The sequence below is a fragment of the Dermacentor andersoni genome, chromosome 8, assembly GCF_023375885.2.
Source record: "Dermacentor andersoni chromosome 8, qqDerAnde1_hic_scaffold, whole genome shotgun sequence".
In the NCBI taxonomy this organism is placed as follows: Eukaryota; Metazoa; Arthropoda; class Arachnida; order Ixodida; family Ixodidae; genus Dermacentor; species Dermacentor andersoni.
This window is the reverse complement of record NC_092821.1, coordinates 1,179,563-1,199,416: the sequence shown is the minus strand read 5'-3', so window position 1 is coordinate 1,199,416 and position 19,854 is coordinate 1,179,563. Positions and strand designations below refer to the sequence as shown.

General features: G+C 47.8%; 1 protein-coding gene across 1 annotated transcript in view; it reads right to left on the bottom strand.

Annotated features, from left to right (window-relative positions):
* Positions 1-19,854, bottom strand: part of Nup154 (nuclear pore complex protein Nup154) — a 308,861-nt gene that overhangs the window by 197,453 nt on the left and 91,554 nt on the right. Inside the window, exon 4 of the mRNA XM_050174549.3 lies at positions 3,187-3,436. Within this exon, the coding sequence (XP_050030506.2) occupies positions 3,187-3,436 (250 nt within the window). The remainder of the gene's footprint in view (positions 1-3,186; positions 3,437-19,854) is intronic.

Below are 19,854 nucleotides of genomic sequence, written 5' to 3'. Positions count from 1 at the left end.
TGGCAACCGATGGATTATTGTTGCAGTTGATCACCTTACATGCTATGCTGAAACCGCTGCTCTACCTGCAGCGACCGCCAGTGACATTGCATCCTTTCTGCTCCATCGTTTCATTCTTCGCCATGGCCTACCTCGGGAGCTGCTGAGTGACAGAGGCCATGTGTTTTTGTCGCAGGTGGTTGAAGCTCTGCTTGCTCAATGCCGCATAGTTCCCCGGACCACCACGACATACCGTTCTCAATCTAACGGGCTTACGGAGCGTTTCAATTGCACCCTTAGTGATATGCTCGCCATGTACGTTTCATCGGAGCTTACAAACTGGGACATCATCCTCCCATTTGTCACACACACATATAATATGGCTACACAAAGTACTACAGGAATTCCCCATACTTTCATCTCTACGGTCGTGATCCTTCCCATACCATCGATACGGTTTGGCTTATACACCAGACATGCCAGAGTGTGCTCCCATTTCAGCCGTCGCCCTATACGGTGAGGAATGCCGTCAATTAGCCCGAAAGTTCACCCCCTCCGACCAACAATGACAAAAAGCCAATCGTGATGGCGACACTACAAATACGAACTTCGCTCTCGGCACACTTGTCTTGTTGTCCGTGCCTTCTACCACGCCTGGACTTTCGACAAAACTTCTCTCGCAGTATGACGGACCATACCGCATCGTCGAACGCACCTCTCCGGTCAACTATGCCATAGAGCCGCTTACACCGACATTCGACAAGCGCCGCCAAGGTCGGGATGTTGTTCATATTCACCGCCTGAAACAATTCTATGACCCACTCGTCTCCACGTCGTAAGTCGCCAGGATGGCTCTGCCTTTGCACCGGGGGTAATTGTAATGAAGAAGAAGAGCACAAGGACAAGGCCAGCCAGATAGTCTGTTCCATGCCTGCAGTGCAACCAGTGGGCCAGCCGGATAACCAGTGCTTAGCACGAGTGTGAGCCGTTCGAGCAACAAGCTGTTCTTGCTATGCACCACCTGCCTTCTCGGTTACAAACAGACGCTACCATTTGAACTGTTCAATACACCCCATTACAAAGGAAACTCTATGGCGCAAACACAGCGGTGCGTCGTTCCATCGGGCGGTGCGGCAGAACAACAAGCCTCAGAGATCGGAACAATGGCCTCGAAGCATCCTGTGCGTTTGAGCGCGAAGCCACATCAACATCAACATCATTTCGACGCCGTGCCAAAGAGCGTTGTGGTGTCATGCAAGAAAGGACTCGCGTCATGCCGAAGCTCGGATAAAAAAGACGCCGGGTGCTCAGCATAGAAGAAAAAATTAGACATTGTGCATGCTATCGAACGTGACACGAAGAAGTTGGTGCTGGCACGTGACAGGGATCTGCTGTTGACTATGGTGTGTGGCATTTGGAATGCGAAGGAGTTGCTCGGCAGCGCTGCTGCAACGGCGAAGAGATGTCGGCTACGAGGTTCGACTTTTCGCCATCGTTGCCTCTGTTGTTGCCGAAGTGTCGACTAGCGACAGTGATGAGGTCGACACGGAAAGCGACAGCATGGGCGATTCAGGCCCGACAGTGGCAGAAGCTGCTCGTTACGTCAGCCTCATGAATGCAATCGTCGCGACGAGAACAGGGCGCAATAATGTAACTATTCCAAACGAAAAGCATTCCGAACTCCGGCACCTGGCAATGAAAAAGGCGCCTCGGGACTTCTGTAGCACTAGTGCGCGCTTGCACGGAGAATACGTAACGCCGAGGAATCTGCCATGCGAGTGTCTGCCGAGAGGAAGGGGCTGGCTGAAAAGCTGGCACGCAGCTTCAGTAAGTTTGAGGCCGCTGTCTTTGTGCTAGGCGCCGCGGCATCAAACTAAAATAACACTTTTGTCGTGCGAAGTGAATAAATACTGCATGTTTTTTTCCCCTTTCATCGCACTCTCTCCCAGTTCCGTTTTCGACAGTTAATTAAGTGGGCTGTCTCATGCTAATTCGGTTAAACAGTACGACCGTTTAGTACTTGCCGAGCTCCGGCCAACTACGGTTTAACGAGGTTTCACTGTATATGGTTCGTAATGATTATTCCCGAAACGACGGTCGATGCCGGACGTCAACACCAGCTTTTCTGCAACACAGGGCCCCTAACACTATCGCATTAAAACTGCTGTTTGCCTCAACTGCGGCAAGTTTACACCACGGTTGCTACTGACGCGATACTGGCTGGTGACTATGCAGTCCTGAAGGCATGCGGCCAACGTGCACCGAGTCAAAATGAAACTACTGTTTGCCACAATAGCTGCAGATGAAACTGCAACCACTACCCTGCAAACTCAGATGGCAATTACATAGCTTTGAAAGCATGCAGCCAACACAGTGTCATGTGTGGTGGTAGATGCAAGAACGAAGGCTATTAGGCACTAATAGGCATGAAGCGCTAATGCATTCCTGTCATTTATGTCATACATGTCAATGGAAACCCATATGGTTTCCATTAATGAAAATAACAATGTGAACTTTGCCAGTTTGTTTTGGTTGGACACTAGCACTGCTCTCGCTCTTTTGCCTTTAACGCTTACAGCGCTCCACACTTGGAATGCATGAATGGTTGTCTAAATTGACAAGTGTGGGGCCAAATACATCCAAAATGGTCACAGTTTGATGCCACAAAATAATGCATCCGTCTGCCTAGACCAGAGGACAAATCCGAATAATCGAATTTTCCTAATTACCATGGTTTTACAACATTACCAATATCCAATATCATATGTGTTACAACAATTAAAAGTTCTGCACTGCTAACTACCGTAGCAATTCTTGCCATGCTTAATGTTACTTCTTCTGCAGTATATGCCCTTTACGCATATTTACAATTCCTACGTTTGTTCACAATAACACCGAAGATGTACAGCCCTTGCTTATATGCCAGTGTCCTACCTGTCCTTGCTTTTTTCCTCTTCTCTTATTATTTCCTATTTCTTTAAGCGCTGGAAATGCATGAAATGTCTATTTTCCAACTAGCCTGGCTGTCCAGTTTAACTACCCGACATAGCCTGACTAACAATATTGCAAGTGAATACTAAACGTCTGAAAAGGGCTTGTTGAAATGGTGCACATGCAGTGTGAATGAAATCAAGTAATGAACTATTCAACATATTGGCAACTAAAGAGTCCACTGGCAGCCTCCTATGCAAGATGTGCACAACCCACCAGTTTGAGTGATGACCACCAGGTGGGCCTGTGGAGATTCAGCAGGCGGTATCACTTGGATGTGTACCAGGACACGAAAGTTGTCGGTGTCCACCGTAGGCGCCACCCGTGAAGCCATCTGGACCAGCTGGTGGAGTTGCAGCGAAATCACCCGGCTGGCCTGATCACCCCGCACACCCAGGTCAAACAGCTGCAAGGTGCCCCTCTCGGAGCGCGTATAGAGCGCCTTCCGGCCATCATCCACCACCACCTGTCACACCAATGGTGGGCAAGACACAAGGTTGTTGTTGAAGCAACAGCACCTTCCAAAACTAATCTCAAAGGTTTGCTGGCTACACGCACTGAAAGCAATAGGCGATGTCCAAAACATGGCACCTATGATGCATTTACGGCTCCCTAAGTGCTTCTGGCAAATGCAGCCAACAGAAGCATTATCTTCAGGATCTGTTTCTGTTATCCAGATAGCTGTCACTAGGGCTTAGATTTGGACACCACCTATTGTAGAACTGGAAACAGGCCATGGACATCATGTTTTGAACACCACCTACGCACCTGCGCTGAATTTGAGGCACAACTTGAGAACCGCAGTCGATCGAATATTGTCACGAGTGGTGCTACACACTGGAAATCAGAGAAGACGAGCGCACAGCAAGACAAACATTTATTGAGGCGGACTTGTGCCCCACATAACCAAAAGCAACTAGCCCTATGGCAATCCAGAGAAAAGACGGGGAAGGCAAGACGATGAGCAAAACGTGAACAAGGTGAATAAAGAACGAGCATCTCCTATCTGCAGACAGTATTTAAAGGCTGTGAAGGAACGTGCGTAGAACTATCGCGAGAGATAGCGCGAGTTCCCTGCCTGATATGATGGGCCCATCGTAGATGCAAAGCTATCACGGTAGCTTTGTGCGGGTGCTCACACGCGTTAACATCCATCATTCGAATACCACCGGCGCAGATGCAAAGCCCGAAAGGCACGTGGCATTGCTCCCCTCCAAAAGAAAACATCGTCCCGATGTTGAAAATAAGCACTTAGATAAATAAATACACAGCACTAGAGTTCGCGGTGAACACAAAGTTAGTAAAGAAAAAAAGAACTACGCTACTGTGCTAGAAGTTTTCTAACGTGCGTAATATGGTTTCATGCGCACAACATCAACAATATCAGGCCGTGCGCGCCATAGAGTTTCATACAAAAATTACTAGAGGGAACTCTGGCGCTAGTGTATACGGGAGCTGCAATGGGAGCGGTTGTCCCTGCATGGAAATTATGGGAAGTACATGGATTTGCCTAAACTTCGTCCTTTTGGCTTCAAACGGCTTTGTGACTTTGTAAACTCGTCATTTTCAACAGTGTATTGCATAATAAATATTTAAATAAACATCATTAAAATTGCCCGACGTCAGGATTCGAACACAGGGACGCTAGCACAGAAGCCTGATATTGAAACCATTAAGCCACGGATGCATGTATCGACAAGCGAATGAAACGCCCTTATGAATTTATCGCGGGCATGCCAGTGCCTTGAGACACTTGGTGCGTTTCGATTTGGCCACCTGGACAAGCTCAATTGTAGCAATTAATAGCAACTGTACGTGTGCCCGGCGTCTTTTGCACTTCGAAGAATATAGATTGTGCTGAAGTATACAATAAGATTTATATAGCATAATATACAAAGCCACAAGAACGTCTGAATCCACAAACACGAAGATCAGACAGATCCACGTACTTCCCATCATTCCCATGGTAGGACAACGACTGCAGCGCCAGAGTTCCCTCTAGTAATTTTTGTAGGAAACTCTATGGTGCGTGCCGTCGCTGAGAGTTCGGCAAACCGTCAGGAATGACCTCATAATTCAATGCACCCACACGGCAGACAATCTTGTATGGGCCGAAATAACGTCAAAGGAGCTGCTTGCTGAGGCCTCGTCGGCGAACTGGTGCCCATACCCAAACTTGGTCGCCGGGCGTGTATTCTTGATGGCGGCGTCGAAGGTTGTAGTGCCGGGTGTCAATTGCTTGCTGTCTTGCGGTTTGTACTCGAGCGAGCTGCCGGGCCTCTTCGGCACGCTGCTGAAACGTCGCCACGTCAGGATGTGGGTCACCTTCATTCACATGAGGGAGCATGGCGTCGAGTGTCGTAGTCACTTCCCGGCCGTAAACAAGAGCGAACGGTGTCAGCCCAGTTGTCTCCTGAATGGCCATATTATATGCGAAGGTGACATAAGGGAGTACTTCATCCCATGTTTTATGTTCAACGTCAACATACATTGACATCATGTCTGCCAGGGTTTTATTTAGCCATTCTGTGAGACCATTACTTTGCGGATGGTATGCGGTAGTTCTGCGGTGAGTAGTTTGGCTGTACCACAATATGGCCTGCATCAGGTCACTACAGAATGCTGTCCCCCTGTCAGTGATAATGGCCTCTGGCGCGCCGTGATGCACGACGATATGAAAAATAAGAAATCTGGCGGCTTCTTCAGCGGTGGCTCTTGAGAGTGCGCACGTTTCTGCGTAGCACGTCAAGTAATCCGTCGCAACAATAATCCATTTGTTCCCAGCGGTGGACGTCGGGAAAGGCCCAAGAAAGTTTAATCCAACTTGCTGGAACGGTCTTGTCGAGGGTTCAATCGGTTGCAGGAATCCGGCAGATTTCGTTGGGGGAGTCTTGAGGCGTTGACACTCTCTGCACGTACGGACGTAGTGCTTGACTTCTTCGGCAATATGCGGCCAGTAATTATATTCTCGAATCCGCGCGAGTGTTCGTGCAGAGCTGAGGTGTCCGGATGTTGCTTCCCCCCATCATGAGACGCCAGCAAGATTTCTGGACGTAACGACGATCGTACAACAAGAAGGTAGGCCTTCTTCGTAGGATCAAAGTTCTTTTTGGCTAGAACACCATTTCTTATCCAGAATGCAGACACACTGCGCTTAAAGATTTGTGGTATGCAGTCACTTCGTCCTTCCAGTACTCAATCAGACCACTAAGTTCAGGGTCGGCCCTCTGTTGCGTGGCGAAATCGGAGGTGGTAACCATGCCCAGAAAAGTTGAGTCGTCGTCTGTACACGGTGGTGGTTGCTCGACAGGGGCTCGGGACAGACAGTCTGCGTCTGAACGCTTTCTTCCGTTTTTGTAGACTACGGAGATGTCAAACTCCTGCAGCCGCAAACTCCGGACGGATCCTTCAGGTTTGCTAGCCAGTACAAAGCATGGTGATCAGTAACGACAGTAAAAGGTCGGCCATATACATATGGGCAAAATTTTGATGTTGCCCACACTAGTGCCAGACATTCTTTTTCCGTAGTGGAATAATTTGATTCTGCCTTTGATAAAGAGCGACTGGCATAGGCGATGACATGTTCACGTCCATTCTGTCTCTGAACAAGAATGGTGCCGAAGCCGTAACTGCTGGTGTCGGTGTGGATTTCAGTTTCCGCGTTGTCGTCGAAGTGCGCCACAATGTGTGGCGATTGGAGACGGCGCTGGAGCTCTCGAAACGCTTGATCTTGTGGTGCATGCTATATAAACGCGACATCCTCTTTTGTCAGTAGTGTCAGAGGCGCTGCGATCCGCGAAAAGTCTTTGACAAAACGTCTGCAGTAGGCGCAAAGTCCGAGAAACCTTCCGAAGCTTTTCTTTTCACGGGGCTGTGGGAAGTGTCGCACGGCAGCTGTCTTCTCTGGGTCTGGTAAGACATCTGCAGAGTTGACAACATGGCCTAGTAATTTGAGCTGTTCGTAGGCGAAGCGACATTTCTCAGCCTTCAGCGTAAGTCCGGAAGACTTGATAGCATGCAGTACCACCTCTAGCCTGCTAAGGTGTTAGTCGAAGGTGGAAGCGAATACTAGCGCATCATCAAGATATACCAGACAAGTCTGCCATTTCAGTCCAGCCAACACGGTGTCCATTGCCCTTTGGAAGGTTGCAGGGGCAGTACGTAGCCCAAATGGCAAGACCTTGAACTGGTATAAGCCATCTGGTGTAATGAAAGTCTTTTTGCGATCCCTTTCGTCAGCCTCCACCTGCCAATAGCCGCTCTTTAGGTCCATGGACGAGAAGTATCTTGCATTGCAAAGGCGATTCAAGGCGTCGTCAATTCGAGGGAGCGGATAGACGCCCTTTCTCGTGACCTTGTTGAGTCGGCAGTAATCGACACAGAATCTTAGGGCGTCGTCTCTTTTTTTCACAAGCAGGACGGGGGAAGCCCAAGAACTTTGAGAGGGTTCGATGACGTCGTCGTGCAGCATTTCTTTTATCTGTTTCCTGATTGCTTCCCATTCTTTCGTGGACACGCGGTACGGTGATTGGTGAATAGGCCGTGTACATTCATCTGTTATTATCCGATGCTTTGTAAGCGTCGTCTGGCGAATCTTGGACAATGTAGCGAAGTAATCCTGGTATGTATGAAGCAGTTTCTGCAGCTGTTCTTGTCTCGCTTGCAGCAGAGCAGGGTTTATATCGAATGAAATGTCAGGAGGTCGAGGTGAGAGTTTGTTTTCGAGCGTGAGGATGTTGCCTATGTCGGGAATATTCTCAAAGAGCGCCACTGCGGTACCTTTAGCGAATGACGATATTCCGAGCAGAAATTCGTTATCAGTATATTGGCTGTTCCTTCGACCAGGCGGACAATCCCTATTGCTACAGACAACCCCCGCTCAAACAGCAAACTTGAGTTCACTTCCACCAATCCCTCCACGCAGCTGCCGTTGTTGGTACCCACTGCGATCAGAGCCCTCGACCGGGGTGGCAACATGATATGTTCATCGAGAATCGCGAGTGAAGCAGATAATGCAGCACTTAAATCGTGCGCGATGGCGTTCTCTGGTGAAAGACTTATGGTCTGTGCCTGTACATTAATTACTGCACTGTTTGCCGAAAGGAAGTCTACGCCCAGAATGACGTCACTGCACTGCTCTAGGACGATGAAAACGGTAGGGTACGTGTGTCCTCGCACCGCTACACAAGCCGTACATCTTCCCTTTGGCATTACTACGTGACCACCTGCTGTTCGTATCTGCGGGCCGTCCCAAGCAGTAAGAACTTTCCTTAGTTGAGTGGCGAACACTGCACTCACGACGGAGAAGTCAGCACCGGTGTCAACCAGCGCGAACACATCCCGGTTGTCAATCTTCCCTGCTAGGTCCGTGGATTTTGTTCTGGTATTGCACGTGCATCAGGGTGCGGTGCTGCAGCTTTGCCGGTACTTGCTACTGACGCATCGCTTCGTCTCGTCGCTGGCATGAAGATTATATTATCACGTCATTGACACATTTTGTTCGTACAGCGCAGGCATAGTTACATCACTGGAATGTTGCGGCAGGGGAGGGTTTTCAGCAGTGCGATGGGCTGCAACTGTGCCTCCACCGGTTGTCGTCCTCAGTTTCCCAAGCTAGGGCTGAGGGACCTTCCTCGCGCTGCTTCCGCATAGCTAGGACGGGGAGAAGTAGAACGGCGGGATGAGGGCGATGGCGACTTGTAGCGGCTTGTTGACGAATTCGCCTTTGTAGGTAGTGCTCGATCTCAAGTGGCCTTTGGCCAGGTTGCGGACGTGGAGCCCCGATAGGGAACCCACGGATGCCGAGGTTCCTGTAGAAGCAGCGACGGTATGCATGGCCGGGATCGCCGCAGTTGAAGCATAAAGGACGCTGGTGGGGAGTCCTCCAGACGTCGGACTTTCTCGGGGCTGCCTGTTCGACTCAGGCGGGTGGTCATTTGGTCGTGAGCATTGCAATGGCGAGTGCTCCGATCTGGTCCGCCGCACTTGGCTTTGCACAGCGGCGGCATACGCCATAACCTGAGGTGGTCGAGGTGTATTCGGGTGCTTGGTGCGGCTGAACTAGTTGCCCTATTCCCAGTGCCTGCTGGACTTCTTGTCTGATAGCATTGTTGAGCGCTGCGACTTGAAGACTGGAGCTAGGGAACATTTTAGGAAGTTGCTCTTGTACAACAGCCTTGTTGTGTCTTGAAGGTTGCTCATGGTGTCGAATTCCGTGAGAGACGCACCACGGACCAGAGCAGGGCGTCCATACTGTCTTCTTCGAACGTCGAGTGTTTTTTCCATGGCTGCGGCTTCAGTTAAAAATTCAGCAACCGTTTTTGGTGGGCCACGCATTAGCCCAGCGAAAAGCTATTTCACTCCTCTGATAAGAAAACCAATCTTCTTTTCTTCTGGCATTTCTGGGTCTGCCCTACCAAAAAGATTCATTTCTTCCACAAAGATGGCCACGCTTTCGTTGGGCAGCTGGAGACGTGTTTGAAGTTGTCTATCAGCTCTTTCCTTGCGAAGGAGACTTGTAAATGTAAAAAAGAAGGCTTCGCTTGGAGTTTTCCCATGTCCTGAGCTGTGACTCTTGGTTGATGAACCACGTATGTGCAGACTCCTCCAGCGCGAAGTAAACGTGCTGCCCGCTTCGCATCATCGTCCCACTTGATGTAGCTCGCCACGCGCTCGAACTGTTCGAGCCAGTCTTCAGGATCATCGCAGGGGGTTCCACGGAATGTCAGTGGCTCCCGTGGCTGCTGCAACACGATGGCTGTAGGAGTGATGGGCTCACTCATCTTGACTGTCATGGCCTCTTTTGCAGGGCGTGTGTTCTATGGTAGGAAGCCGTTCTCAGGGGAAAGCCCCAGATTCCGGTGGCTTCTTCGTTGGTCATCTTCTTCTGGCTGATGCAGACTGGTGTCGCGAGTGCCTGAACGAGCGCTGGACATACCCAGCACCTCCACCAGTTGTCACGAGTGATGCTAACAACCGGTAATTAAAGAAGACGAGCGCACAGCAAGACAAACAATTATTGAGGCGAACTTGTGCCCCACATAACCAAAAGCAACTAGCCCTATAGCAGCAACATTTGCGAGCATGGACAGCAATCGACAAAGAACGAGCCTCCTCTATCTGCGGGCAGTATTTAAAGGCTGTGAAGGAACATGAGTAGAACTATCACGAGAGATAGCGCGAGTTGCCTGCCTGATACGATGGGCCCATCGTAGATACGAAGCTATCGCAGTAAGTTTGTGTGGGTGCTCACACGCGTTAACATCCATCATTTGAACGCCACCGGCGCAGATGCAAAGCCCAAAAGGCACGTGGCAATATGAACACGACTCAAACACCGTCCTGCACTGGTATTTAGTAACCATATTGTCACGTGTTAGTGACAGTCAGGAACACAGTAGCGAAACTGTAAACGGTGGGGCGGGACATGCCACCGCAACGACAGTGGTCACAAAAATCCCCTTCTTGATGCAGGTTTTCCTCCCGTGGTTTGTATTGTCGCTTCGGCTGAGCTTCCACGGCAGCAACACGTTTCTGGCTTATCACCAAGCGCACCCACCCAGATGCTACCCATGGCCCTGAACGATTCTTCGCAAGTCACCCGAGATCAGTGTATCACACTGATCTCGGGGCCATGCGGATGTTGGGAGAGATGGCGTTGGGAGACGCAGGCGAGCACGGCAAACAGACTATACTAATAACAAACCCAAAATAAAACACTCAAAATGGAACTGAAAACTCAAGTGACAAAGATAAAACTCCACACTTGCTTAACCAAAACAATGTCCTTATCTTCGCCTATGTGCATCCTTAGCGTATTTAGCGCGAAAGTCCACCAACCCTGGGTTATGGCTGCAGGCTAACAAAAAGGAACGCTCTTACAAGGCTCCGTTGTCGCACGTCACTCCAAGTCCGATGTGCATCGGCTCTTGGTCACCGTCAGTGCTCCTGCCGACTCCGCAAGTTTTGCTTCCTTGGTGTCGGCCGGCCAGCTACTCCGTACCGGATGCCGGGGTCCCGAACTATGTCGGTGACGTTGCACTCAGGCCTGCCTGGCTAGGCTTAACACCGGGCTCCGCCGCTTCTTCTCCAAGTGCCGGCGAGACGTGCCGGAGACTACCGTACGTGCTGGTCTGTCGAAGAAGAGGGATCCAATTCCTGGAGTGCCCGGCAGCGCCGTGGGAGGCTGCAGCAGGTCCAAGAAGCCTCACTCGAACGTCGCCGAGGTGGACGGCCACAGCCTGGATAGCCAGCGTCATGGGCCAGCCGGAACCTCCATGGCTCCCGTCACCAATACGAAGCTGGCGCTCCAACCTTCTTGGCCCAGAGCCACGTCAATAATCCCAGCTCAGCGCCGCTTCTCCGATCACACCTCTGATCACGCGCCTCGAAAGCTCGTGCCGTTCGGACCGGTCGGCGCACATTGTCCTTTTCTTTTTGTGCCACATGCCTCTTACATATGACACACAAGCCGTTCCTTGCCACAGTACGGTTTTTCGTCTGGCAACATCGAGCGACCAAGTGCAAGGGACAGCTGCATCAACTGCATATTGCACCACCGGACTGGGGCGAGTTGGGGCATGCCACCGCAACAACAGCGCTGACAAAAATCCCCTTCTTGAAGCAGGTCAGTTACCTTCCGAAAGCAGCTTGTGTCTGCTCTGGAAATCACTGTTTTCTTGCGGTGTCGTGCCCCTCTTGTGTAATTGGAACTTGTTGTGGTCTGTTGTGTCGAATGTTGTCTCTATACATCAATGCTAAAACAATTATTCTGCTCCAATTGCTGTCGCGAGACGTAGAATTAAACCCAGGACCAAATGACGTTTAACAGCTGTCCATTGAAACGTTCTGTCGCGTGAGCAGCCTCACGCCATCAGAACGGGGCCCGGTGTCGACGAGAGCGCTACCATGCGCTTACGTGCCGTCTTTGTGCAGATCGCGGCAGCTGGGCTACTGATGTCGGCGCTATCACCGTCACCTGGTCACGCCTACCGATTCCCGGTGGAAATGGCGGGATCATCGCTGGATCTTTCGACCATGTCAACCGTTACAGAAAACGTCAGCGGACAGTGGGCATCGCCAACAGACCAAGTACTAAAGCGGCAGCCTCACGCCATCAGAACGGGGCCCGGTGTCGACGAGAGCACTACCATGCGCTTACGTGCCGTCTTTGTGCAGGTTGGTGTCGCATATTATGCTACTCCTAAACCTAAAAAACGCCGTTTTCTGTCAACATCGTGGCCCTTGTTCCTTGCTATTAGCTTTATTGGAAGTGTGCCTTTCACGTGGTTTTGCATTACGAGCTTTGTGATGCATCTGCTTGTACTTTTGTCCGGAGACGTTGAGCTGAATCCTGGACCTCTGACAGAGGCTCAGGTTGCAAAGCTCATGAAAGCTGTTGATGTCATTCCTGTAATTCAAGAAAACCAGCAAAACTTTTGAAGGAGGTCTCTGTTATCCAGTCAAATCAATGCGAATTCACGGAGAAGCTAGATTGTTTGGCAACAAAGCTATCCAAAGTAGAAGAAGAGATTGAGTCCTTCAGAGGCACACAGAAAGCTGTCACGAACCTTCAGTCGACTGTAGAATCTCTGACAAAACAAGTTCAAACTTTGTCACGACAAAACGATGACTTAGAAAACCGATCTAGGCGATGCAACGTTGTTTTCTATGGCATTACGGATACTGAAAGAGAAACCTGGGATGAGGCAGAAAAAAATGTTATCTGTTTGTGTAAGGATCTGCTTGGTGTGAGCATCAGTCACAGTGATATTGAACGCGCTCACAGGATAGGGCGATACAGCACGCAAAAGCCACGACCAACTTTAGTTGCTTTTTCGTCCTACAAAACTAAACAGAAGGTCTTGCTTCAAGGTCGAAAGCTTAAAGAAACAGCCTACGCTATGAGTGAGGACTACTCCGCGCAGGTTCGCTTAGAAAGAAGGCATCTAATATCATTCACCAAAAAGCAAAGTCACCCCTTTAAGCTTCGGTTTAACCGTTTGAATATTGGAAAGAGCACCTACATCTTTGATAACGAGGCAAAAGAGGTAGTACAGTGCAATACATAGCAAACCCACGAAGTTGACCGTTCTGCGCATGACAAACAAAGTCTGCAGCTTATAATTATTAACTGTCGCAGCATAAAAAATAAAACTGACGAGTTCGCGCTCGTAATTTCACTGCATTGTCCGGACATTATCATTGGCACTGAATCTTGGCTGGATGACGCAGTTTTAAATGCTGAAGTGCTCCCAACAGGCTACACGGTTTATCGCTTGGACAGGAACAGACACGGAGGGGGCGTATTTATACTTGTTTCAGATAACTGGCAAAGCTGGCCGATCGATCTTTGCAACATAGACTGTGAGCTTGTCCTGTGTAAAGTTGCTTCACAAACTGGTAGGACAATTACAATAGCTTCGTTCTACAGGCCACCTGGAAATGACAGTAGAGCTATATCTAGCCTGTCTGAAACACTGGCGTCAGTTTCTTGTGACGTTGTTCTACTGGGGGGTGACTTCAACCTACCAGACGTGTCCTGGGGCGGCGGTCTGCCGACCAATTTATCAAACTCATCGTTGCATTCTGCATTGCTTGACTTCACAAGTAGCTTCAACCTGACTCAGTGCGTCGAGTCCCCAACCAGAGTTACTGCTCTGTCATACAACACCCTCGATCTCCTCTTCACAAATGAAGCTGATCTGGTGTCTCCACCTATCTGTGTTCCCGGTATCAGCGACCATGCTGTCGTTTTAACCAGCGTTTCTTATCCACACCGAAATAGAGCTCGGCTTACGCCAAAACATATACTTTTATGATCAGGGAAACTACCAGGCAATGAACAGTGAATTAACTGATTTTCTTCCAACTTTTTCACAGGTTTGCTCAGAAAAAGATGTTAACATTGCTTAGCGCATACTGAAAGATAAAATAGTTGCACTAATTTCGGAGCACATACCATCAAAATTTCTAACTGCCAAACGTCGGAAAGATAAACCATGGATCACCCCCGAAATCCGTCAACTCCTTAGAACAACACGCCGTCTTTTTCAGAACCTCAGAAAAAGCAAAATGTCAGTTACTTCGGAAAAATTATTTTCTGTCCAGCAAATTTGTAAATCAAAAATTAGTGAAGCGAAGCGTCATTTCTTCAGTACTTTAGATGCAAAGATTCGAAACAATGCCAACATTATATGGAAGCTTGCCAAAAAAACCAGGAAAGAGAAAATTGTTATACAGTGTATCACATCTGACAATGGCACGATAACAAATGATGAATTGAAAGCCACTGCTTTCAACGATTATTTCAGGTCCGCCTTTTCCGCTAATTCAGTGATGAGCAATATCCCTTTACCATCTTGCGTCTCAGTTCTGATATCACTTTATCAATTCATGGTATTTTTCAAATCCTTACCAGCCTAGACAGAAATAAAGCGACAGGTCCTGATGGCATACCCAATCGCGCGCTGAAAGAATGTGCTAGTTCTCTTAGCAATCTACTTCATACAATGTATATGACGTCATTATCCGAAGGAATCGTGCCGGACGAATGGAAGTTTGCTCATGTGGTTCCTGTCCATAAGAAAGGACCGAAAAATAATTTAGAACAATATCGCCCGATTTCTCTCCTATGCGGCGCTTCGAAAATTATGGAACACATCGTATACAGCAACCTAATAAGGCACTTGAATTCGCAAAACTTTTTTTACACAGAACAACATGGCTTTCGGGCCGGATTTTCTTGTGACACACAGTTAACGGAATTTTCTTTTGACATAACAACTGCATTAGATCAAGGTACTAGCGTTGACTGTTTGTTTTTAGATTTCAAAAAAGCATTTGATCGGGTACAGCATGATTGTATAATTCACAAGCTTCAGCATTTAAAAATTCCCGCTGACCTAATGAACTGTTTAAATAACTACTTTGTAAATCGCAGACAGATAAGAGTGGTAAATGGATGTTGCTCATCAGCTGTTCCAGTCACGTCCGGAGTACCGCAGGGGTCTGTTCTGGGGCCGTTATTATTTCTTATTTTTATTAACGATATAGCTAAGAACATCCAGTCGAACCTACGATTGTACGCAGATGACTGCGTTGTTTACCGCTCGATAAACAATTCAAATGACAGCAAAATCTTTCAAGAGGACCTTAATAAAATTTCGAACTGGTGTACCACTTGGTGCATGACACTAAATGAATCAAAATGCAACTACGTGTGCTTTTCTAGAAAAAAAAACTGACGTTTCCCATTCTTACAGGCTAAATAATTCGACCATTTCGAACGTAACAGGGGCCAAGTACCTCGGCGTTCACTTCTCAAGCAACCTTACTTGGTAGGATCACATTGCAGAGATTGCCGCGAAAGGGAATAACACACTAATGTTCTTGGCTCGAAATTTTCATCCCTGTCCTCTGGCAACCAAAAAGTTATTATACACGACATACGTAAGGCCTATTCTTGAATACGCGTGCACGATATGGGACCCTTATCAGGACAACCTTAAGTACATATTAGAGCGCGTGCAAAACCGAGCGGCACGCTTCATCACTCGGAACTATCGCAGATCTAGTAGCGTCACACAAATGAAAATACGCTTAGCGCTTACGACGTTAGCCGAACGCCGGCGCTGCTTGCGTCTCAAGTTTTTTCATAAGCTCTTTTACAACAATACTGGCATCAATAAATCAAAATACATGCTTAACCCCCATTACATATCCCATCGCCGTGAACACCCATTAAAAGTAAGGCCAATGAAGTCAAGAACGAACTTGTTAAAGTATTCCTTTTTTCCTAAAACCATCAATGAATGGAATGCTCTGCCTCAGGATACCGTTTCTAAAACATCAAATTCAGCCTTTTTCAATGAACTGCTTGAAAAGTGATCATTTTGCGTGTTTCGATGTTCTTTCTCTCTTTTTCTTTATTTTTTTTATTTTTCGCGTTTGCTTGCCTACTATATGTATTTCTGAGTGTATATGTGTTCATATGCTCATGTATGCCCATGTATGTGTGTATATATGTACATATAGTCCATTTCTTCTTTTTTTTTTTCTCTCCTTCTTGTTTTGGGATAGTTATGCTGCCTGCACTGCATTATTCGTCACCGTGTTTCTTTTTGTTATGTAACCATAATTACAACTGTTCAACATATGTATTACTCCCCCCCCCCCCACTGTAATGCTCTCTGAGCGAATGTGGGACTGTATAATAAATAAATAAATAAATATTGCAAAGGCCATATCTCACATAGAAACATCACGAAGCTCTGTTCTGTCAAACTTTCTTTAATCCAAGCATCACAGAATAGCATCGAGACCCTCGTGGCCAGCCTTTCGGCTCGTGTTGATGCCCTAGAGAAGATCGTCTAGTCGACTCAGTCAAACGAAATAGGTTTAAAGGCAGACGTGAATGGTAGCCTTGCAAAACTTTCCACTGAAATCAAAGTTGTTACCGAAAAATGCGATGCTGGAGAAAATGGCTTGCGTCGTTTAAGCTTATTTTTCTGTGGAATTTAAGACACAAAGGGCAAGACTTGGCTTGAGTCCCAGACTAAAATAGTATCATTCTGCTCCGAGAAGCTTGGGTTTATCCATTGGTACAGACAACTTGGAGAGTGCCCGACTTGGGTCAGTACCAGTAAGACAAATCTAGGCCTATTATTATAAAATATGCAAGATTTAAAGGTAATTCAAGGATTCTTGCAGTGGCTTCTAAGCTCAAAGGCATGAATTTTTCTATTCGCATGGACTACTCTGCCGGAGTTTGACAGGTGCGAAGGAAACTATCTTCATGGACAACAGAGCGGCAGATCATATCAGGGTGTCTACCAAGAAAGCATTTCCAAATTCCCCGAGTTTGCCAGGTTTTCTCTGAGTGCCTTAGCGAAATTCCCTGAGTGATGCAGAACTATGTTTTATGTCAAAACGGGCTGAAAGCTTATCGCCCGATGCTGTCACTCTAGTAAATATATGAAACAAAATATTAAAAACCGACTTAATCCACTTTGAATACTAAGGAGTAGTGTTTACGTTATTCAAAAAGAGAAAAAAGGGAGGGTTTAGCAAAATGCACAGCAAATAAAATGCCTCTGAAAAAAATTGCAAATCGAGTCAGACATTCTCAAATACGAATAAAAAGGAGATGCATACAGAAGCAAATATTTTCTCCAACGCGCCTCGCTTTTCTGCCGCTCTGACCGATTTGTTGTTTGCTCACTGGCTGCTTGAAGCTCCGTGGTTTCTTCTGGTTTTTCATTTTCTTTTAGTTTCTTTCCTTGTGCGACGTGATCACGTGCAAGACGCTCTTCGACGTTGTCGTTTTCTAGCACAGAATTCGCCTCAGCATGCGCACTACTTGTCTGCTTCTTGTCCTCTCCAACCACCGCACCGCGACGCAAACTACGCACATCACAGTCTCCAACCACCGCACCGTGTCGCGCACTACATACATCACGACTATCGAATATCAGAAAACACAATCTTTTAGGCTTCCAAATTTCGTGCAATAAACGCAGTGCTGCACATGCTCAAGACGCTATCACATTACTTAACAAGAATCTTGCTAGCTGACAGTAACTTGGAAGCCTACGAATCGAGATGTATATTATGCTCTACTCTAAATAAAGGAAACACCAAATTAGTATGCGAGCACTGATAACAGCCCATTCGTGCACAAAGGTCTGTGAAATATTTTTTATCAATAGAACGTCTGTCAAATAGAATCAAGTGCTTTGTGAAGCTGAACAAATAGCAAACATGTTCTAAACACAAATATAGTTTTCGGTTGAATAGTGGGCAATACTGTGCTTAATGGCGATCCTCTATTGCTAAGAAAGCTTTGCTTCCAGTTTTCTTCTCCCCCTTCCTTTTCTTTTTTTGCACACATCCATCTGCCGTCTGTTAAATGCGTCTGCAGCAGGGGGTCAAGCGCACTGTCATGATATTTTCGAGCCCGCCATGTAAATCCGAAGCTAGTGTTGTGACAGGTCACTCGATGCTACAAGAGACCGTTGCACGCCTACGAACAGCTTTTGTAAGGAGGGGTCACCATGCAATTTTTCACAAAGATGGCAGCCGTGAATAACAGTCATCCCTCTTATGGTTTTGTTTCAGAGGCGTTGCATGGCGATGCCACCCAGTAAACGCAGAGAAAATAAACAACACGGGATTAGTTGCAGGCGCGGTCCCAAGTGTACGGTCGTGCTGCAGTACATCGTTTGTTTCTGCTCATTGGGCGAAACCGTTGACGGTGACCGCCCAGTTGGTCTGCCTCTCGGAACTGCTTGGCTACACTCGTAAGAAGTGGCAACGAGGGAAAAAGCATTCAAGTTTCTCATTCAAGTTTCTTCAAGTGCGTTGTCATTCAAGCACATCGTCCTTCCACCCCCACTTTTACGCACGTGAGTTCGTCATTCGTCTAGTGAATTCGACGTAACAGAATTTCGTCATACCAATGTTTGGAACTTCGAAGCCTTCGACGGAGGAGACAGATGCGTGGCCCTACTACGTTGAACACCTTGAAGCTTTCTTCATCGCTAATGACATTTCAGCAGAGAAAAAAGGTCAGTCTTCTTTAGTTACTGTGGGCAGAAAACAGTACGCCCTCGTGCGAGATCTCGTCAAACCCGCTCCGGTGCAAGTCAAAACCTTGCAAAAGATTCTTTCCGCGCTGGGTAACCATTACTGCCCCAAGCCACCTGCTGTTGTTCAGCAGTTTAGGTTCTACATGCGCGTTCACACGGAGGGCGAGTCCATCAGTAACTTCGTGGCGTCATGCAAAATTCTCACTAAATATTGCAACTTTGGAACTGAGCATGGCAATATGTTGAGCGACCATATCCTGTGCAGCATCAACGGCTCAGCTGTGCAGATGAGGCTGCTCAGAAGCAGCATCAACGGCTCAGCCGTGCAGATGAGGCTGCTCAGAAGCAGCATCAACGGCTCAGCCGTGCAGACGAGGCTGCTCAAGAAAGCAGACCTTATATACGAAGACAAAAACTACACTTGACATAGAAGCTGCGAAGAAAGATGCCAGCGAGATAGCCAGTTCCAGCAGAAGTTCCCTTCCTAAGCATAAGGTTGCGGCATCAAAGCAGTATGTCTCATGCTACCGCTGCAGGGAGGAACAACTCGCGACCGAGGCCAAGCACATCAGCCCTACGTGCAACTACTGCCAAAAACAGGGACACAATGCTCGAGTGCGCAACTCGAAGAGAAAACACGCTTTATCAAGGAAGCGCAAGTCTACAAAACTACACGGTTCCGCACCTCCAACTCGTAAAACTTCAAGTGGAACACACTAAGTCAATACTGTTGACAACAACGCACCTGCCGATGTGTTTGACATGTGGCCAGTCAACACCGTCGTGCTTTCGCCACCCTTCATCATGACCGTTAGCGTTTGTAGCGTTTCTGGCAAGCCGCTCCATATAGAGCTGGACACAGATGCAAGCATTTCTGTCAGTGCAAAAAAAAAATCTTCAGGAGCTACTACCGTCGATGACTGTCATGCCATCGGATGTGCTCCTACAAAGCTACTCGGGCGAGCTTACACAAGTTCAAGGCAAAGCAGATGTCGCAGTGCAGTTCCACGACAGAAAAACTCTCCTATCTTTGTTTCTGGCTGCGACACCTGCGACGCAGCAGAGGGTGCTAAGAATCCCTGGCTCTGGACAGGCCGCCATTGGAATATTAACCTGGCAACATTTAACGCTAGAACGTTATCTAGTGAGGCGAGTCTAGCAGATATTGGAGGAATTAGAGGGCAGTAAATGGGATATAATAGAGCTCAGTGAAGTTAGGAGGCCAAAAGAAGCATATACAGAGCTAAAAAGCGGGCACGTCCTGTGCTACCGGGGCTCAGCGGAGAGACGAGAACTA